This window comes from Zeus faber (assembly GCF_960531495.2).
Source record: "Zeus faber genome assembly, chromosome: 5".
NCBI classification, from domain to species: Eukaryota; Metazoa; Chordata; class Actinopteri; order Zeiformes; family Zeidae; genus Zeus; species Zeus faber.
In genome coordinates this window covers 26935026-26954351 of record NC_137192.1, presented here as the reverse complement: position 1 = coordinate 26954351, position 19326 = coordinate 26935026, and the positions used below count along the sequence as shown (strand labels likewise).

The window sequence follows — 19326 nt, the reverse complement described above, 5'->3', positions numbered from 1 at the left end:
GTTAAAAATCCAGCAATGCTTTTGCTCCACCCCATGGCCTGATCCAGCTGATCCCACTCATTAGACTTAGTTGGACCTCTGGGTTGATGCTAATTAACAAACCCAGGTGGTGGACTCCAAATACCGGGGAGGACTTTCCCTCCCTGAACCTGGAACCTTCCACCTCTGCCACACAGGCCGTAAAACTGCTGGAGGAGATGAAAAAGACGTGGGGAACTATATCTCCAAACCCTTCCACACTCCACTAACCTCTAACCCCTGTCCGCTTCCGAAACCTTTCACCTTTCTGTTTTGTGTCATTGGAGTGAAATATCTAGCCGTAGGACTCAGGGTGTAACCGCCTCAGAGCGGGAAATGACGATCTCTCAACGTTTATGAACTTGATTCACACGTTCATCCAGTAGTGAACTACTGATCGTTCTGTGACCGGCTTCTGAACTGTGGGAAGTGGATCCATGTTCCAATGATGCTCGCATGTTCACATTTATGTGTGTGAGTGAGTGAGTGTGTGTGTGTGTGTGTGTGTGTGTGTGTGTGTGTGTGTGTGTGTGTGTGTGTGTGTGTGTGTGTGTGTATGTGTGTGTGTGTGTGTGTGTGTGTGTGTGTGTGTGTGTGTGTGTGTGTGTGTGTGTATTTATATTTGTGTTTCTAGCCATCTGGTTAGCCACCGGCAGCCCCGATGGCCCGGGTGATATACGGCCCCGGGCGAGCAAATAAACACGGCTCAGAGCCACAAGCCCGCCGGGCCCCCCTGGTGTCATGTTGTCTTTACCGCGTAAAAGTGTTTAAAATGATGTTTAAACGAGCCACGTTTAATATTTCTAGCCCCACTAAAGGTTTACATTTCAAGCACTTAATGTACTTTTAATTACGCCTTTATTTGTTCAGCGTGGCCTTAGCAAATCGCCAGTGACCCCCTCCCTCCCTTCACCTCCCTCTCTTCCTCTTCCTCCTCCGCCTCTCCATCGGGAAGGGGTGAGGGACGGTGTCACCAACGCCCGGAACACATTTCCTCCCCTTGCCCCATTCTCTCTCTCTCTCTCTCTTCCTCTCTCTCTCTCTATCTCTCTCTGTCTTTCTCTCTCTCTCTCTTCCTCTCTTTCTCTCTCTCTCTGTCTTTCTCTCTCTCTCTCTCTCTCTCTCTCTTTCTCTCTCTCACTCTCTCTCTCTCGCTCCCTCTCTCTCTCTCTCTCTCTCTCTCACTCTCTCTCTCTCTCTCCGTTTCCCTCTCTCTCTATCTTTTGTAACAAGGAACAATTTGAAAATTGTATTTTAAATTTTTTATTTTGAGATGAAGTGGCTGGTCTAATGTATCTTCTTTCAATTTTTCTTTCTTTCTTTCTTTCTTTCTTTCTTTCTTTCTTTCTTTCTTTCTTACGTTCTTCTCCCCCCTCTCCCCATCTTTCCCTTCCTTCTCTCTTTTTACCGCAGTCCCCCCACTCCTCACATCACTTCTTTAATCTTAAACCGCCTGTTTGGATCGATTAGCGATGCAGACTGTAGCTGTCACCAGCTGAAATAGGTGAGACCGAAATCCCTAGCGGGGTAACCTTTATTATATTGTATTATCCGGATTATAGTAAATAAAAACAAATGAAAAAAAAAATCCCAGAACAAATCTATTTCAGGGACGGAGGATTCAAGGCTAAAACGGAATATCATCAGTCTTGATCATGATCTTCTATTCAGTGAATCGCATGTTACCTGATCGTGCTGTGGCCTGATCACAGATCAGTTAAGCACCTTTCGCTCGTGCACTGAAAGCTGTAAATCCACTTGCCTTGTCCCATATCGGTGTTATGTGGGGAAAGGAGTTGAAAACGATCACACTGATTTAATAACACTGGGTTGGGGTTGTTGCGTCCGGGGACTGGGGCTCTGTCCCGGCTCCGTCAGCGGAGGGAACAGAGTCGGTCCTGGAGGGGTGGGGGGGTGGGCAGGTGGAAACCGAAGCGCTGATCTCTGAGAGCCAGGAAAAAACTAAACCGGTTCAGATTGTAGGTCCGTTGCCGACAGGTTGTCCAAACGACCCCGACTACACTGGATAAAACATATTAACCCAAACCCATTATGTACTATATACAGAACAGTCATCCATGTGGGAACAGACTCCATACGGAGCTTTTCCAAAAAGAAGGCTGATGTGGGAACGACTACCTACTGCCTTTGCACAATATTGTTTTTTAATCCACTAATGTTTCGGATTCCATGAGGGAAAGGGGCTTAGGTTGTCTTCTCCTCTTTCCCGCTTCCTTCACCTTCCACTGACAGGGTCAAAGTAATTATGGAAAATATGTACATGTGCAGCTCCACTGCAAGTCCAAAATGTTTAAAATTGGATGGGATGCACTGAATCCGTTGGAAGCAGAAACTACAAGTTCATGATCTTCATTCATTTAAGGCAAATTGATAAAGATCAGTCGTGTCGCGCCACGCGACGCGCTGGCTTCCCGCCGGACGTCCTGCTTCAGATGTTGGACCTCGATGCTTTTACGAGTTGTGCTGGCCTCTTTTCGTTGAGGGACCTGAAGAGACGCCCAAAAGGAGCAGCTCGTGCTCTGTCGTGCCGGATGAAGTCCTGAGCTCGCGAGCTGTGTCTTACGGCTCCGAGGTGTGACCTGCCGCCTGCTTTGCCGCTCGTCCTTCTCCTCTCGTTAAGTTGTAACAGGCTTGAGAATTCGTTGGAGAAGACGTCTTCGGTTAACATTTATTATCAATTTTGGTCAGTAAAAGTGACCCCAAACTGTCAAACCTCTTCCTCAGATTCTGGGCATCTTTGCGTGACCGGGACTGAGATGTTCTGGCCCCTCCCACCTGTACTGATCCAACTGATTCCACTCATTAGATTTATCTCAAAGTTCTGCTAATTAGCGAATCCAGATTATTGATTCAAAATACCGGGGGTTTTACTTTGTGAACCTGGAATTTCCCTCTCTACATTGCAGACCCTTCTAACTCAGTGAGGGTAGTGTATGTCATCTGATGTATAGTCCTGTGGAAGAGGCTCTTTTGCAGAGACCTTGACCAGCTATTCCTTGATTTGTTAAATGACTTTCATGCTTAGCTTGTGGTGGAACGTCATTTCAAGATACGATAGACAAGATAAAAAAAAGTCAAAACAAAACTGTATCTATCCTGTTGGGCATTAGCTGTGCAAAAAGTTGCTCAAGAAAATACACAGTTGGAAAAGGTGGATCACATGGAAAAACAAAAAAAAAAAAGGTGCATAAAAAACAAGCAGTGGTAAAAACAGCAATCAAAAATACAGATCCGGAGAGAGCTATGAACCCAGCCAGAGCGTGGCAGCCTCCGTCCCCGACGCCCAAACTCTGAGGGTTTTCCTCCCGCTCTAATCTGCCCTTGCACTCTCAGCGCCTTCTGGGGTTTTGGCCGCGGTCCGCAGCTTCGTTCCCACTGCAGCAGATGCCGTGTGACGGCGTGGAGGGTCCGCCGGTGCTGAGCAGCTCCAGGACCGGAGCAGAAGGCCTGTTTACAGTCTGCTGTGGTCGCCCTGTCTGGTTCTAATGTACTTTTCAATGCACGCTTAAGCCCCCGAATGCGAAGGAGGGGAGGCAGCGCCAGGGGAGGGGAGCTCTGCTGTGTGTCTGAGAATGTGTGTTACTGTATGTGTGTGTGCGTGTGTGTGTGTGTGTGTGAGTGTGACACATCACACAAATTTGCGTCCGTCTTACCGGTTTGCAGTGAAGACCCTCGTGCAGACATCAGAGCACGGAACGCTCCTCGCCATCATGCAAACGGCGGCAAATAACAAACCCTAAACCGAGCTCTGAACAAACAAACAGGGTATTGAGAGGTCATGTCCACGTTCCCTCCACCGTCAACCGGAAGTACACGCGGTGGTCCTGCTTTAACCAGGGCTTGCCTGATCACTAGATTTGCTGGGACGGTTGATAATGGGCCAACTTAGAAGTGCCCACCAGCCAAATATGGGGAGCATGGTGATGGTCTTGGCTTGTAATAAAAGGCGCATAACTTCCAAGCAGATTCCCGTAACAGCGCCAGCTAAAGGTGCACATTTCAACAACGGGTCGTCACTCAGTCCATCAGTTTGCTACTTTCACTGATCTGGGCCTTCCTAGCAATAGAGGAAATAGGGCTGAGAGAACATATGGTGAGGGAACATATGGTGAGGGAACATATGGTGAGGGAACATATGGTGAGGGAACTGGGATGACCCTTGTACGGGCAGACCAGCCGATTCCAAGTGCACCGATCAATCTTTGACACCTCGAACGAGATATCTGTTGCACACTTCCAACCCGTCCAAAAACCTCCAGGGAGTGTTTTTATTTTCCACTTTTGTTTGCGTGGAGCTGTTGTTACCGCTACGGAGTCACGGCGGCCTCCCGTTTTCCAGCGGGTAAAAAAGGGCCATTCGAGTAGAGTTGCTGAATCTTGATTTATGTTTGATCCGTAGCGCCGCACGTGAAGTTGAGGTTCAAACTACTCCTGCGAATCGTGAACTGGGGAACGCACCGCACATCCCCTGCTCCCCAAAGAGAATGAACAGAATTCGTCGAGCTGAGACGTGTCATTGCCTTCGGTGTGAGCACACATCGAGCCCTGCACCCAGAGCTCAGCCCTTGGGAACCGGAGAGCGCTTCCACTCAGAGCGGATTTGTACATCTGACTTTCTTTCTGTTTGTGTATTTGATGTCGTGCGGTTGTCGTTTAATTGCTTGTGCTTGTGTGTGATTGCGTGTGAGAGAGAGATAGTGTTTGAGTGTCCGCATATGTGTGCAAGTATGTCTGAGTTCTGTACTGGATTTCCTTTTGAGGTTTCGTTTTGACGCTTCCCTCGCTGCCAACAAACTAAAACACACCACATTGCTGCAGTTATATGCAGGTTGAGTGTGTGTTTAATTGCATTTAAATATGGTTTTGGTGTGTGTGTGTGTGTGTGTGTGTGAGAGAGAGGGGGGGGGGGGGGGTGGGGGGAGAGAGAGTGAGAGAGAGGGAGAGAGGGGGGGGAGAAAGAGGGCGGGGGAGAGAGAGGGAGAGAGAGAGGGCGGGTGAGTACGTGAGAGGCTGTAATCACTCAGTAAGGGAAAGTTTCAATATTTTTGTTAATCTTACTCTTGGCTGTTTTTTTTCTTCCCCTCTTTCCTTTTGCTGTGTGTGAGTGTGTGTGTGTGTGTGTGTGTGTGTGTGTGTGTGTGTCTAATATATCTGTGTTTGTATCAGCATTACTTGTTTTTACTACTAGTTTTTCTGCGTGCTTGTCCATAAACACAACGCATGTCCATTTGTGTATGTGTGAATGTTTTCATATATATATATATATATATATATACCGATCAACCCCAACATTAAAACCACCTCTAATAACCACTAATATTGTGTAGGTCCACCTCGAAAACCCCTCTGAAGGCATGGACTCCACAACATCTCTGAAGGTGTCCTGTGGTATCTGGCACCACGACGTTAGCAGCAGATCCTTTAAGCCCTGGAAGTTGTGAGGTGGGGCCCCCATGGATCACGCTTGTTGTTCCAACACATCCCACAGATGCTCCATCCAATCGGACCCTAACCCCGACCATCCACATGATGTAGAAGAAAACGTGATTCATCAGAACAGGCCACCTTCTTCCATTGCTCCATGGTCCAATTGTGACGCTCACGTGCCCACTGTAGGCGCTTTCGGTGGTGGACAGAGGTCATCATGGACACTCTGACTGGTCTGCAATTTACTGTGTGTTCTGACACCTTTCTGTCATAGCAGCATTAACTTTTTCAGCAGTTTGTGCTGCAGTAGTTCTTCTGTGGGATCGGACCAGACGGACTAGACTTGGCTCCCCATGCACATCGTTAAGCCATGGGCGCCCATGACCCTGTCGCCGGGTCACCGTTTGTCCTTCCTTGTACCACTTTTGGTAGGTACTAACCACTGCATAGCTGGAACACTACACAAGACCTGCCGTTCTGGAGATGCTCTGACCCAGTCGTCTAGCCATCACAATTTGGTCCTTGTCGAAGTGGCTCAGATCCTTACGCTTGCCCATTTTTCCTGCTTCCAACACATCAACTTCAAGAACTGACTGTTCACTTGCTGCCGAACACATACCACCCCTTGACCGGTGCCATTGAAACCAGATGAGACCTGTTATTCACTTTGCCTGTCAGTGGTTTCAATGTTGTGTCTGATCGGTATATTCAAATGTGTGTGTGTGTGTGTGTGTGTGTGTGTGTTTTTGTGTATGTGCGCTTGTGTTTCATGCTCCTGTTGCTTCCCTTTCTTCCCTCCCAGATGAGCGGGGCCCCCAGCTCAGGAGACAGAAGTACCACTTCAACATCAGTTCCCTGGAGCGAGACAGCTTGTTCGGGGCCGAGCTGCGAATCCTGAGGAAACGCCCCCCGGACCCCCGCCGAGCCTCCAGCGCTACCCTGGGATCCCCCGCAGGTGGAGCTGCAGCGGGCGGTGGCATGTCCCCGGTCCTGAGGCTGTACACCTGCGCTGTAGGAAAACAGAAAGCCGCTCTGCTCCACACCGTCCCTGTGGAGGAACCGTCCGGCAGCGGAAGCACCAAGTGGGAGGTGTTCGACATCTGGAAGGTCTTCAAGGGCTTCAGGAACCAGCAGAGCCAGCCTTCCCAGCAGCTGTGCTTCGAGCTGGAGGCTCTGGACCACAGAGGTGGACGCCCTGTGGACCTGCGGGCGCTGGGGTTCGCCCGGCCCGGCAGGACCACCAAGGAGAAGGCCTTCTTCCTGGCGTTCGGTCGCACAGAGAAGCGCGACCTGTTCTACAACGAGATCAAGGCGCGGTCAGGCCACGACAACAAGACCGTGTACGAGTACCTGTTCACCCAGCGCCGGACACGGCGAGCCCCCGCCGCCAGGGGTGCCAAGAAGCCCACCCAGCAGCAGCAGCAGCAGCAGCAGCCCCTGCACGTGCTGCCCCACCAGGCGGTGAAGGTGCAGAACAAGCCGCGATGCCACCGCCGGCAGCTCCACGTCAACTTCAAGGAGATGGGCTGGGACGACTGGATCATCGCCCCGCTGGAGTATGAGGCCTTCCACTGCGACGGGGTCTGCGACTTCCCCATCCGTTCACACCTGGAGCCCACCAACCACGCCATCATACAGACGCTGATGAACTCCATGGACCCCGAGTCGACTCCGCCCACCTGCTGCGTCCCCACGCGTCTCAGTCCAATCAGCATCCTCTACATTGACTCGGCCAATAACGTGGTCTACAAGCAGTACGAGGACATGGTGGTGGAGTCCTGCGGGTGTAGGTAGCGACGTGGCACAAGGGAAAGAGGGAGCGGGAGGGTGAGACGAGAGAAAAGGGTGCAGAGAGAGAAAGACGGAGGTGAAAAAAGGAAGGGAGAGGAAGAAATGAGAGGCAGAGAGAAAAAAGGAGGAGGCTGTCATGTTTTCAGCAATTCTGAGGGACAGCAACGGTGAAATAAAGATGCCGAGGAAGAGTGACCTGGTTTTGAATCCCAAAACTGAGTATTTGAAGCTCTGCAACAAAGACTTTTCTCTTCAATTCAATGGACTCAAAGTTGAATACCAAAGACCTTTATGAATTCGGAAGATCAAGGAGGACGTTGCATCTTATTGCCTCCATTTGACGCTGGGTCATATTTCAACCTCAAGTTGAAGCTCCTTCAACGCAACAGAGAATAAATCAACTTTATGAAGATGAGACACTTTCCAAATAAATGTTTTTTATATGCAAGGAAGAGACTGTAGACGGTAAAATATTATTGAACTGATTTTAACGTTATATATTGTTTTTATTCACCTCAGAATTGGATATTTCCTTATTTGTGTCAATGATAATACTATTGAAACCATTAAGAGAAATATACTCAACATGCCCTTTTTTCAGCACTTATCTGACATTGTGCCCTTGAGCAACACGCTCCAACCCCTAAAGCGGTTATCTGGCCTGGCGGGATGTACGATGAGAAGTAATTGTTATCTGCTATCCTGGGGTGACTCTTTTTTTCACGTAAAGCACGACAAGAATTTGTGTTGTATAAATACAGAGCGATGATGGAGCGCTCGTCCGTCCTGCTCTAAACGTGGGAAAATAGCACAAACTGTTCTCCAATAACAAACGGCTGATTGAGTGAGCTGTGCTGGTGCACGGCAACCAACTCCAAGCTCCTATCAGTTGGACGCCCACCATCCCCCAAGGCGCTCTAGACTAAACCATCGAAAGAATTTGTAATTCCTTCAGATGCCAAATCACTATTTTGCCCCAGAACGACCGGTTGAAGAATTGGAAATATGTTGCCTTATTTCTCTGAGTGAGTTGGCGAGAGGTGAGCTGGAGATACAGTCAGATCAACTAGTTAACCGGCTGGACACTTAAGACATGGCAAACGGGACGCTCGAGACAAAACCTGGGTCGGATCTCGGTGGATTTTCGGGCGACCTCTTGGTTAATCTTTTATGGGCTCAGGGGTTGAGGCCTCTCAGGGGAAGCAGGGTGAGATGGGACGAGCTCCTGACTGGTTGTGGGCGTTCACCGTTGCGCCCCGTTTAGAACTCGACTCACAACCAGGAGCACAACCAGGAATCAACTCGGAGGAGGATTCGAAAGAATTAATTTTAAAATTAAGGTCAGGGTGAATTTGTGGCGACTGCCAGACCGCGATGCGTGGTTGAATGTCAACTCCGGGACGGCCATGTACATTTTGCTTTATTCAAAAGTTTGTACATATTTCAAACCAACTGATCCGTCATACAAGCAAATGCAAATCCATCGTTGCCAGCAAAGGGCTTCATTTAAAGGACACAACACACTCTTAAAAGAGGCAAAAAATACTGGACGGACATTTCAGTGACTGAAGACTACGTATTTATATTGAGGGACGACTTCAACCTGCAAATCCTCCCGCAGTTAACTCACTAAGGATTTCCCAGAGGCGCTGGTCCGGTTACTTTCAAAACACAACTGCACTGCCTCTGTTTGCTGAAAGAGCAGGGTCCTTTCACCCCCGAAACAGCCCCCAGTGATTTTCGCCGCAAAAAGATCGGACGTGGCGGCTCTGATCTGAAGAAGAAGGGCCGACGATCCCGGGTCTGCGGCGGAGAGAGATGGATCCGAATACGCAACGTAGGACGAGCAGGGCACCCCGAGGCGCTGGAGGGCCGACCCAGCTCCTGACGGCCTGCAGAGACCCCGTCGGCACCGACCCACAGATCAGATCGGCCTCCTCCTTTCAGCGTGGAGACCTTTAAGCCTGTTTCCAAGCTGGCAAAGAGAGTGGCCGCGCCGTGAATTCAATCTTTCTTTATCGACGTAATCTCTTTTTAAAAACAGGCGCCTGTCCCGACCTTGAAGCCGAAGAACCTCCTGCCGCAAGGAATTAACTTTGCGCAGACGGAGCGCAGGGCCAGCGGGGGAAACAACCTGCCAGCCCCTTAAACAGAACAGAGGGCCACAGTTTGGTTGTTGCTAGGCAGCCCGCGCAGCAGCGGCGGCAGCAACGGCGCGAGGCGCTTGGCGACGGTCCGGCCCCCGGAACGCCCTCCGACGCGTTCCATGTGCTCGGCGTCCGGCGCACCTGTCCGCTGGCCCTCAGCGCAGCGCCGGCGCCGGGCGCATGGCTTGTTTCTCTTGGAGACAAGAGGGATGTGACCATTTCCTTTAATCAAAGCTGAGGCACGCCAGTGTTGCCCCCCCCGCCCCCCCCGGTCCCCTTCCCAGAATGCAAACTGACGGTCCGCAGGCCGAGCCGGGCCTGCTGAGAAAATACCCCCCAAAAAGAGGGGGAAGAAAAAAAAAAAAAAAGAAAAGCCTTGAAAGAATTTCACTGTTAGTCGGCGGCTCCCAAAACCGACAGCCCCCGGACGGAGCGGAGCAGCACGCGGCTCCATCTGAGGGAATGTTACGCGCCGAGCTCGGACAGATGTATGGAGGGAGACTCGGGGGAGCGGCAGCTCGGGAATGTCAGCCCCCTCAGCTCCCATCCCGGGGGAGCGCCACACCACACAGATTTACTTTGGAAAAGCTCAACCGGGCATTTGTTTTATCTGTACGTTCTCTCTTTTAATTGCTCACCGACCCACAATGAAACCACCACACACTTTAAATCACATTGGTGACTCCGTGCGGAATTTGATGTGTTTATGGGTTGTTGTTGTTGTTTGTTTTGTTTTTTTTCTTTGAATAAAATGAAAAATGTTTCCTTAAAGACCTGGTGCACATGCTTTGTGTCTTGTGTACTGCTTGTAGACCAATACATCTAAAAACAAATATACAAATAATATTAAAAAACATATATATACGGTATATGTTTTTTCCTCAATCCATCCACAGTAACCGATGATTAGGTTTGACCTGAATGTAGCAGCCATTCATTCGCAATAGAGTGGCGTGATAATCAAATCACCGTTCAATATTTTCATTGGGGTTCACCCTCAGGTTTGTGGCTAACTGAGGGTGACCGCCTCTTGAAAGCCCCAAACCGGGGCCCTAGTGAGTGCTGGGGTTTGGCAGGGTCTGAGAGACCATCCCTGTTCAGCGCGGCGCTTCTTTTGTTTCGTTCAATAAAGTAACGGAGGGGCAGCGGAGTCGCCTATGGGAGGCGCGACGGCCCTACACCCACACACACACACACACACACACACACACACACACACACACACACACACACACACACACAATTCACAGCGAGCTGAAGCGATTCTCTGTGTAGGTCTTCGAAGAAGAAGAATCTTGAATCACGTTCAGTAGCTTTAAATCAGTGTCCCAAAACCACGTCACGGGAGATGAAATCCTTCAGAAAGTCAACACTGTAGTAATTGAGAAAAAGACAAATACAGTGATGCCTCTTTCTATATTCACCGTTTAAAATTTCTTCACGCATTAGCATCCATTACTTTGTTGCTCTGTCCATCCCTGAAGAGGGTTTGTAACCTGTCAACCTGATGGTCTTCTTGGAGAAATGCACCATGGGAGCTCTACGGGGGTCTGCTCCACCTTCGAGGACGCCCGGTAGGTCGGTAGGCGATACATTTTGGGATGAGGGTGACTTGGGTTCGTCTTTCGAGACGCACGCTATTATGGGACCACCGGAGGCCCACCTCTTAAAGACCTGCGGGCCGATTCGAGACCCCAGATTGTTCCAACCGATTCGAATGAATGTCGCCCCGTTCCGGTCGCCTTACACCCATTCTCAGCCAAGATCGACTGCTCCACGACCTCCGACGGGAGAAAAGGAAATGGATGGAGGGATGTAGAGTCCTTATTTTTTTTCTTTGACCCAACGATTCTACCTTAAAAAGATGAACTCCCTCTTGAAATGCGAAGGAAATTATTCCACAACCATGGAAAATTCCAGGGAAAATCCTGGCCCTTCCTCAGTCGACACGCATTGTACTCGATGGCTTCGCAGGATACTCGACCTGATGCATTTGGGCCTTTTGACCACCTCTTTCAAGGTAAAAGTCCTCTTGAGGCGTGACTCTGGCCACAGAAATGGCCATAGTCGCAGTCGAGGGAGACGAGATCAGACGCTGGAAACGTAGAGAGCATTTGCGCTTCCAGAGCCATGTCACGTGATACCAGTGGAAGCAAAAGGGTGAACGAAGGAGGTGGATTGTAAAAAAAAAAAAAAAAAAAAAGAGAGATTGGGAAAGGCTTTTCCCCACAGAGGTAGAAAGAGAGAGCGAGGGGGGTTTAGAGGGAGCCTGGCTTTAATTATGAAACATTTCCACACATTAGTCTATATAAGATGCAGGCACTGCATTGTACAAACAGCTGATTTAAATCTCCATGTATGATTTATGGTGACTGATATTTCCTATGATTTATGACGGTGAAAAAGCGTGTTTGGTCGGCAGGAAATGAAACATAATGGGGAGATTGACTTCATGCTTTGCTTTCGTCTATGTTTTTCCTGTTGCTCGGTTCCTTCGGCACAAAGGGCCGTAAAGAAAGGAGTTGTCGGCTGGAACGTCGCTACTGTTGGATGGAAATCTCTCCAACCGATCTGTGTTTGCTTTTTTCCTTTGATTTAAACGTAATCGAATTGATGATTGCGCTCGCGCTGCGCTGGCGACCGCCGTGCGGCGAAGCGCCCTTTCCAGTTATTTTGAAAATGTTCAAAAAACCGACTCGGAAAAAATCTCTGTGGAACTGTGTTCAGAGCAGGGCAGTGTTGCGATCTGACGTTTTTCTATGTCCTCCCGCGTGAAACTGAACGGTTTGGTGGGATTTTGTTCGGGGACAGGCAATAAGGCTTTTTTTCCACTGAGTCTGGATTGGTTAAAGGCCGCTCCTCTTCCACTCATTGGACTTTCAGTCAGGAAAAAAACAAGACAATAATGTAGATGACGTGATGAGAATGAAATTGCGTTTTTCAATGCACGTGACCTTTGAAAAGATCACAAAATGCCAAATATTGAGACTTAATAAACGTAACAAAAATCAAGCATTTGAAAGACAAGCGACGTCACGACTCAAGTACTTACACGACAAAGTAATTTTTTTCCCAACCAGAGTACCCTGATTGAGTTCTTTATCTTAACTTTTCGATATTGAAAAGCACCTTTTTGTATTTCCCTTTCCCCTCCCCTCCGGTCGGCAGCGTCTCTGCGTGGAGCTTTTCCGCTGAACTCCCCGGAATCCGATCCGCGTCTGTACGCTTCTCATGCTGGCAAACCCCGCTCTCGCCACCCGTAATTAGATTACGCTCGGGTGAACTCTACAGAGCCCCGTCTCAACCTACCCCCAAAAAATGTGTAGTAAAACAGAAACATGGCTTGTTTTCGGGATCGGGTTTCTGTGTTGCTGTTTGTGGCCGGGGATTGTGGCAAAGTGTCAAGGCAGATCCGAGCGAACAGGATTGAGAAGCCGCTTGAAGGGGGCCTATTGTGTTTAGCTGCCCCGGTGTAACCAGAAGCATATGCTCCCAATCTGATGGCCCGGACCAGGGGAGAACACTGCAGCTCGTTGAACACGGGTTAAACTTCATTGAACATAACTTTAATGGTCATGCCCATTACGACATTTAACAATGATGTTTTGGGAAATGCTTGAAAAGGCGTGTGTGTTTTGTGTGTGTTGTTGATAATTTGTGTGTGTGTTTGTGGGTGTGTATTTGTGCTTGCTTCTGTGTTTATGAAATGATGTGTGTGTGCGTGCGTGTGTGTGTGCGCGCCTGTGGGTGCATGCTCATGTGTGTGTGTGTGTGTGTGTGTGTGTGTGTGTGTGTGCGTGTGTGTGTACGAGCCCCGGGAGTGAGCCGTGCACCCCCAGAAGGCTTGTGTTCCCTTCGAGAGCTCAAGAGCTGTAGAGCCTTGTTCACCGTTAGTCTACCACATTTCCCCCCGCACACAAAATGTCAGACAAACATACAAACATGCACGCACACACACACAGACACACGCACACACACACACACACACACACACACACACACACACATATAAATATATCCACAAAAAGTCAGGCAATCTACGAACATGCAGACATGCACACACTCACACACAAACAGGCCCACACACACACACACACACACACACACACACACACACACACACACACACACACACACACACACACACACACACACACACACACACAGACACAGACATACACACACATACACACACACACACACACACACACACACACCAAATATATACACAAAAATCCAGGCAAACTTACAAACTTGCACACACACACACACACACACACACACACACACACACACACACACACACACACACACACACACACAAAATCAGGAATACAAACATGCATGGATGCACACACACACACACACACACACACACACACACACACACACATATATATGTGTGATTCAGGGGACAGTTGCTCTGGAGGTAGAGCGTGTCGTCTACCAATTGGAAAATTGAGTGTTGGATCCTCGGCTCCTGCTGAAATGTCCTTGAGCAAGACACCTCACCCCGAACTGCTCCCTGGGCACCACTACTACTGCCCTCAGTTACTAGGATGGGTGAAATGCAGAGAAATGCATTTTGTTGCCTCAGTACTTGCATTCCGTGCAATGACAATGCATCAAATCTAATCTTACACACACACACATACACACACACATGCACACACACACACACACACACACGCATTCACACCTGCACGCAGCACACATAAATATATGCAAAACAATTCAGCCAAACATGTACACATGCACGCACACACACCCGACACGCGTGCACACGCGCGATTGTGGCGCCGCCCCTTGCGGCCGCCTGCGCGAGCACCACGTGTCGATTACGCAAATTTGAGTATTTTTCGAGCTTATGGAGCTTGTGCGTAATCACCTGGTGTCATGACATTTCACTGCATATATGTACGACCGTATGTGTATGTATGTGACAAATAATCTCTTGAACTTGAACTTGAACACACACACACACACACACACACACGACAACACAAGCCAGACTCCCTCTCTCTTATCTCTAAACTATCTGTAATCTCACTGAGTTCAGGTGATGTTGGACTTTTAAACACATTTACCTCTGTTCCAACTCCCTCCTAAACGGTCCTGCCCTGTTCCGTTACACTGTTTTGTCAAAATAATTATCTTCATGATTATTGATGAGTGATACGACCTAAAACAAATACGTTTGTTAAATGTGAGTTCAATTAGTTTTTTACCCTTTCTCTGGCAGCACAGCAGTAATGTAATTATCTGGCTGCAGTTCATTTGCCAACTGAATAGATAGATAGATAGATAGATAGATAGATAGATAGATAGATAGATAGATAGATAGATAGATAGATAGATAGATAGATAGATACTTGAAACAAATGAAATTTACAATAATATACAAAAAGGATACAGTTATTTGTGGTGTGGATCTTCACTGGCCTCACAATTCGATCAGATTACCATTCACCTGTCAACGATTTTCGATTACATCGCTTCCCCAATGTTCTATATGGGCACTGATGTAATTTTTCGGTAATGATGGGTCATCACACTCACCCGTATTTCCTTTTTTGTGTTCTAACTGCTCTGTACTTTCCATGTAACTATATAAGGTTATTTAGTCCCTTAGCCAGTCTATGTGCTTACATGTGGGTGCACACGATGTTCTCCGGAATTTCCCGAACATAATGATCTTTGTTAAACGTCGTTAAACGTTAAACTTGTGTCACAAAGCAATGTTCAGCTTTTACACTATCCACAGTAACCGCACCTTTTGTGACACCTGCCGGTAAAGGCAATCACAGAAACTATAACCAGCCGGCCCTAGAGGTCGGCGCTCTCTTCGAGAACAGGCCCCTGGCGGTGGAACTCTGTTCTGTTGTACTAACCAGGGGGCTAATGCAAAAGCATCAGCATTCACGGTGGTGGTAGCTCTGCCTGTGTAGTCTGTAATAGTCCGTAATCCCTGCCACATGTGTTCGGTGGCAGACAGCTGGAACTGAGTCTCGACTCTTTCCCTGTACCGGCGCCTTGCCTCTTTCACAGCCTCCTCAGTTGGTGAGACGCCACTTTGTAACCGTCCATGTTTCCCGACACCGGCCACGACGCGGCGTAAGCAGCGCTGCCCGCGCTCTGTGCGTCCTGTATGGATTTGTCAACCCAGGGTATCGCGCCGCAACCATGGGAGCCACATCTTCCGCCAGCTTAGCAATGAAGTTCGTCACCACTTCCGTAAACTCACTGAAATCATCGGGGGTTGGAGCGAAACACGGCCCAGTCGACGTCGCTCAGCACGTCCTGGAGCGTGGCTTCTGATTGGCCGGTCCAGCACCTGCTCTACCTCCTCACCGGCACTTCCCGAACACGATGGAGATAATTCAGTTTTGTGTATGCTGTTATTTTAATCACAAAAATAATCTGTTTATTAGAAATTAATGGTAGGGACCGGGTTTTCCATGGAGGCCTAATCATATTTTCAGTGTCCCGATTATGTTCTGTCACTGCACCGATGCAGAATCATCCACGTCCGCATCACGACGCATTTGAAATTCGAGAAATTTCCACACCTCTGAAAAAAATTCACCTGAAAATGATGGCTTTTTATCTGGAAACTTTTAATATGTGTGTGTGTGTGTGTGTGTGTGGTTGTGTGTGTGTGTGTGTGTGTGTGTGTGTGTGTGTGTGTGTGTGTGTGTATGTGTGGGGGGAGAGGGGGTGTGTTTTTCCCAGTGTTTAACATTTAGTAAATGTGCTCTTGGATTTCCTTGACAGATGTTCCAAAGGAATTTTATCACAATGCAGAGCCAACAGGCGCTAAAAGGAAAACAGAGCAGTTTAATCTGGCACAGAGTGTATGACACCTCCATTCCCAGCTGTGTGTGTGTGTGTGTGTGTGTGTGTGTGTGTGTGTGTGTGTGTGTGTGTGTGTGTGTGTGTGTGTGTGTGTGTGTGTGTGTGTGTGTGTCTGTGGGGGGGGGATTAATTGTGCATTTTGTGTGTGTTCTGTGTTCTTCAGTGTACTGTACGTCTTTTTATGGACTTACTGTGTTAATGTACATGTTGTTGTGTGTGAGTGTGTGTGTGTGTGTGTGTGTGTGTGTGTGTGTGTGTGTGTGTGTGTGTGTGTGTGTGTTTGTGTGTGTGTGTGTGTGCTTGCGCGTGCGTGCGTGTGTGTGTGTGTGTGTGTGTGTGTGTGTGTGTGTGTGTGTGTGCGGGTGCGTGTGTGTGTACGTGTGTGTCTCCTTGTTTTCTCAGTGCGTTGCAGGCGGTGTAGTTGTGAAGCAGACAGGGTTACAGTGTAAACGTAGAGCGCTCAGCAGCTGTGCGCGTTTTACAAAACAAATGCTTTGACTTCGACTCTTGGACTCTCCCAAATGCAGATGTAGAGATAATATTTTTGGCTTTTCAAGAGTCTTTATGGTTGAAAAATGCCCCCCCCCCACAAAAAAAAGAACAGATGACCAGACGGCCCCAATCAAAGCTCAATGCACAATGGTCAAGAACAACGAGCGAAACTTTAGATTTCGGGTGGTGTCTTCTTCAACACCACCAGCAAGGAGCTTGAAGGACAAATGTGCTTCTTAAAAATTGGAAAAGACTGATTGTTGTACAAATACTATCTTTGTGTGTGTCCTATGTGTGTGGCTCTGAGGACCCCTGGTGAGGTCAGCATTGACAGTTCTTATGGATGCGGGAAGAAACTCCGTCTCAGTCTCTCTGTTCTCGCTGTGTGACTGAGGAGGCGCTGGCCTGACCGTAGCAGCTGGAACAGTCCGTTGTTGGGGTGGTGAGGATCCTTCATGATCCTGCGGGCTCTGCTACTACACCTCCTGGTGTATAAGTCCTGCAGGGAGGGGAGGGTAGTTCCAATGGTAAGTTCGGCTGAACGCACCACCCTCTGCAGGGCCCGCCTGTCCTGAGCAGTACAGTTCCCAAACCAGGCAGTGATGTTGCCTGTCAGGATGCTCTCCACTGCTCCAGAGTAGAAGGACTTGAGGATCCTCACGAGACCCGGAATTTCCTCAGCTGCCTGAGGTGGTAAAGACGCTGCCTCGCCTTTCTCACCAGAGTGTCTGTTTGTAATGTTACACAATGTACACAATGTCATAAAATTCTCTCTAGCACGGTCAAACTGGGAATACACACACAAATGCATCAGACCATGAGACGAACCACTAACTGTTTGGATTCATTGTATTCAATTCTGAGGCCGTACCGCCCACATGAGACAGTGAAGGTGTGAAAAACATCCCCACACACACACACACACACACACACACACACACACCACACTCAAAGGTGTACTTATGCATATACAAGTCCCATACAGACTTAAACACTCACCATTCTGTTTGCATGTATGCTTTACACACACACACACACACACACACACACACACACACACACACACACACACACACACACACACACACACACACACACACACACACACACACACACACACACACACACACACACACACACACACACACACACACACATTTTGATTCACCCAGAATGCATTGTTCTGACAACAATTATCACTCCCAGGTGTTGAAGGGAAGAGATAAAAATCGGAGCAATTAATCTGTCACCACAACTCCCCTTGTGTTTAAAACTGTCAAGAGAAAAAAAAAACTGTTTAAAAAGAAGTAAAACATTTTAACCACCTGCAGTCTTTGGCCGCCTCCAGCGCAAATTTATTTTGGAGTTTTCCAGAAACGTCAAAACAATCATGAACTTTGATATGAAGGTATTTCACTTGCTACGGCCACGTGCTTTGGACTGGGAAGGACCAGGAAGAACAAAAGGCAGAACACCACAAATTAGCATCAAATCAGTTTTTTAAAAGAGTGCCCTGAGAGAACACTGAAGATTTCTTCCAAATTATTCAGATGGGACTTGGCTGTTCACAGCTGCTTTGTCAACAAAGTCATTGAATCTGTCAATAAGGACTTAGCTGTTAATGTTCCACCAAGAAGGGTTTCCTGCTTTTAAGAGATTTTATGCAGTACATTTCATTGTCTTCCGTAGTAAGAAGAATGGACCATGGACATGATCCAGAAATAAACTTTAAAAACTGGGCAATTTGTATTGAAAACAAGATCAACTATTTCAAACTCATGGCAAAAGTTTCCTATTAGGAATGACACGAGATGGGCATTTAATTTTTTAAGATTATTTTTAAGATAACACTTTATGCATCCATCCATCCATCCATCCAGCCACCCATCCATTCATCCATTCATCCATCCGTCCATCCTTCCATCCGTCCATCCATCCATCCATCCATCCATGCATCTATTCCTCCATCGAACCATCCATAAATCTGGGGTCGGCAAGTAAGTAAATCCCTCAAAAGGTTTACCGTCCGTAGAAATGTTTCCATAACTCTGTCACTCAGAGAGAACTTCACTAGCCTCTTCCATCCATGAAGTGTGGTTAATCCAAAGAGCCTTTCAATCAAAACACATACTCATGGCGTCCACCCAAGTTGAAAGGTCAAACTATGCAGGTGGAGGGAGGTAGGATGTGGATCTTGGATCTCCCCTGGTTCCTGGTTCTGTGGTCTGAGCTCTCTGGTTCTTGGTCCCTGGTCTCTAGTCTCTGGTCTCTGGTTCATCTATGAGGTTAGATTAGAAACAACCATACAGTCACTGCTTCCTAATTATGCAGGAGAGGGGAGCTGCATTCATCTTGGACCCCACCTGGCCCCTACTCCCCGGTCCCTGGTCTTAGGTCTCCAGTCTCTGGTTTTTACTCTCTGGTCCTTTGTCTCTGGTTTCTTGTCTCTGGTCTCTGAGATCTGGGCTGGTGTCTGTTCAGTGCTCTCTTGTTCTTGATCCCTGGTCTGGTCTCTAATCTCTGGTCCCTGGTCTTTGGTCTCTGGTCCCTGGTCTCTGGTGCCTGGTCTCTGGTC

At 48.2% G+C, this 19326-nt stretch overlaps 1 protein-coding gene across 1 annotated transcript in view; it reads left to right on the top strand.

The window, feature by feature from the left end:
- Nucleotides 1-10169, top strand: part of gdf5 (growth differentiation factor 5) — a 10761-nt gene extending 592 nt beyond the window's left edge. The window contains exon 2 of the mRNA XM_080000266.1: nucleotides 6269-10169. Within this exon, the coding sequence (XP_079856392.1) occupies nucleotides 6269-7260 (992 nt within the window). The 3' untranslated portion in view covers nucleotides 7261-10169. The remainder of the gene's footprint in view (nucleotides 1-6268) is intronic.
- Nucleotides 10170-19326: the final 9157 nt, after the last annotated feature.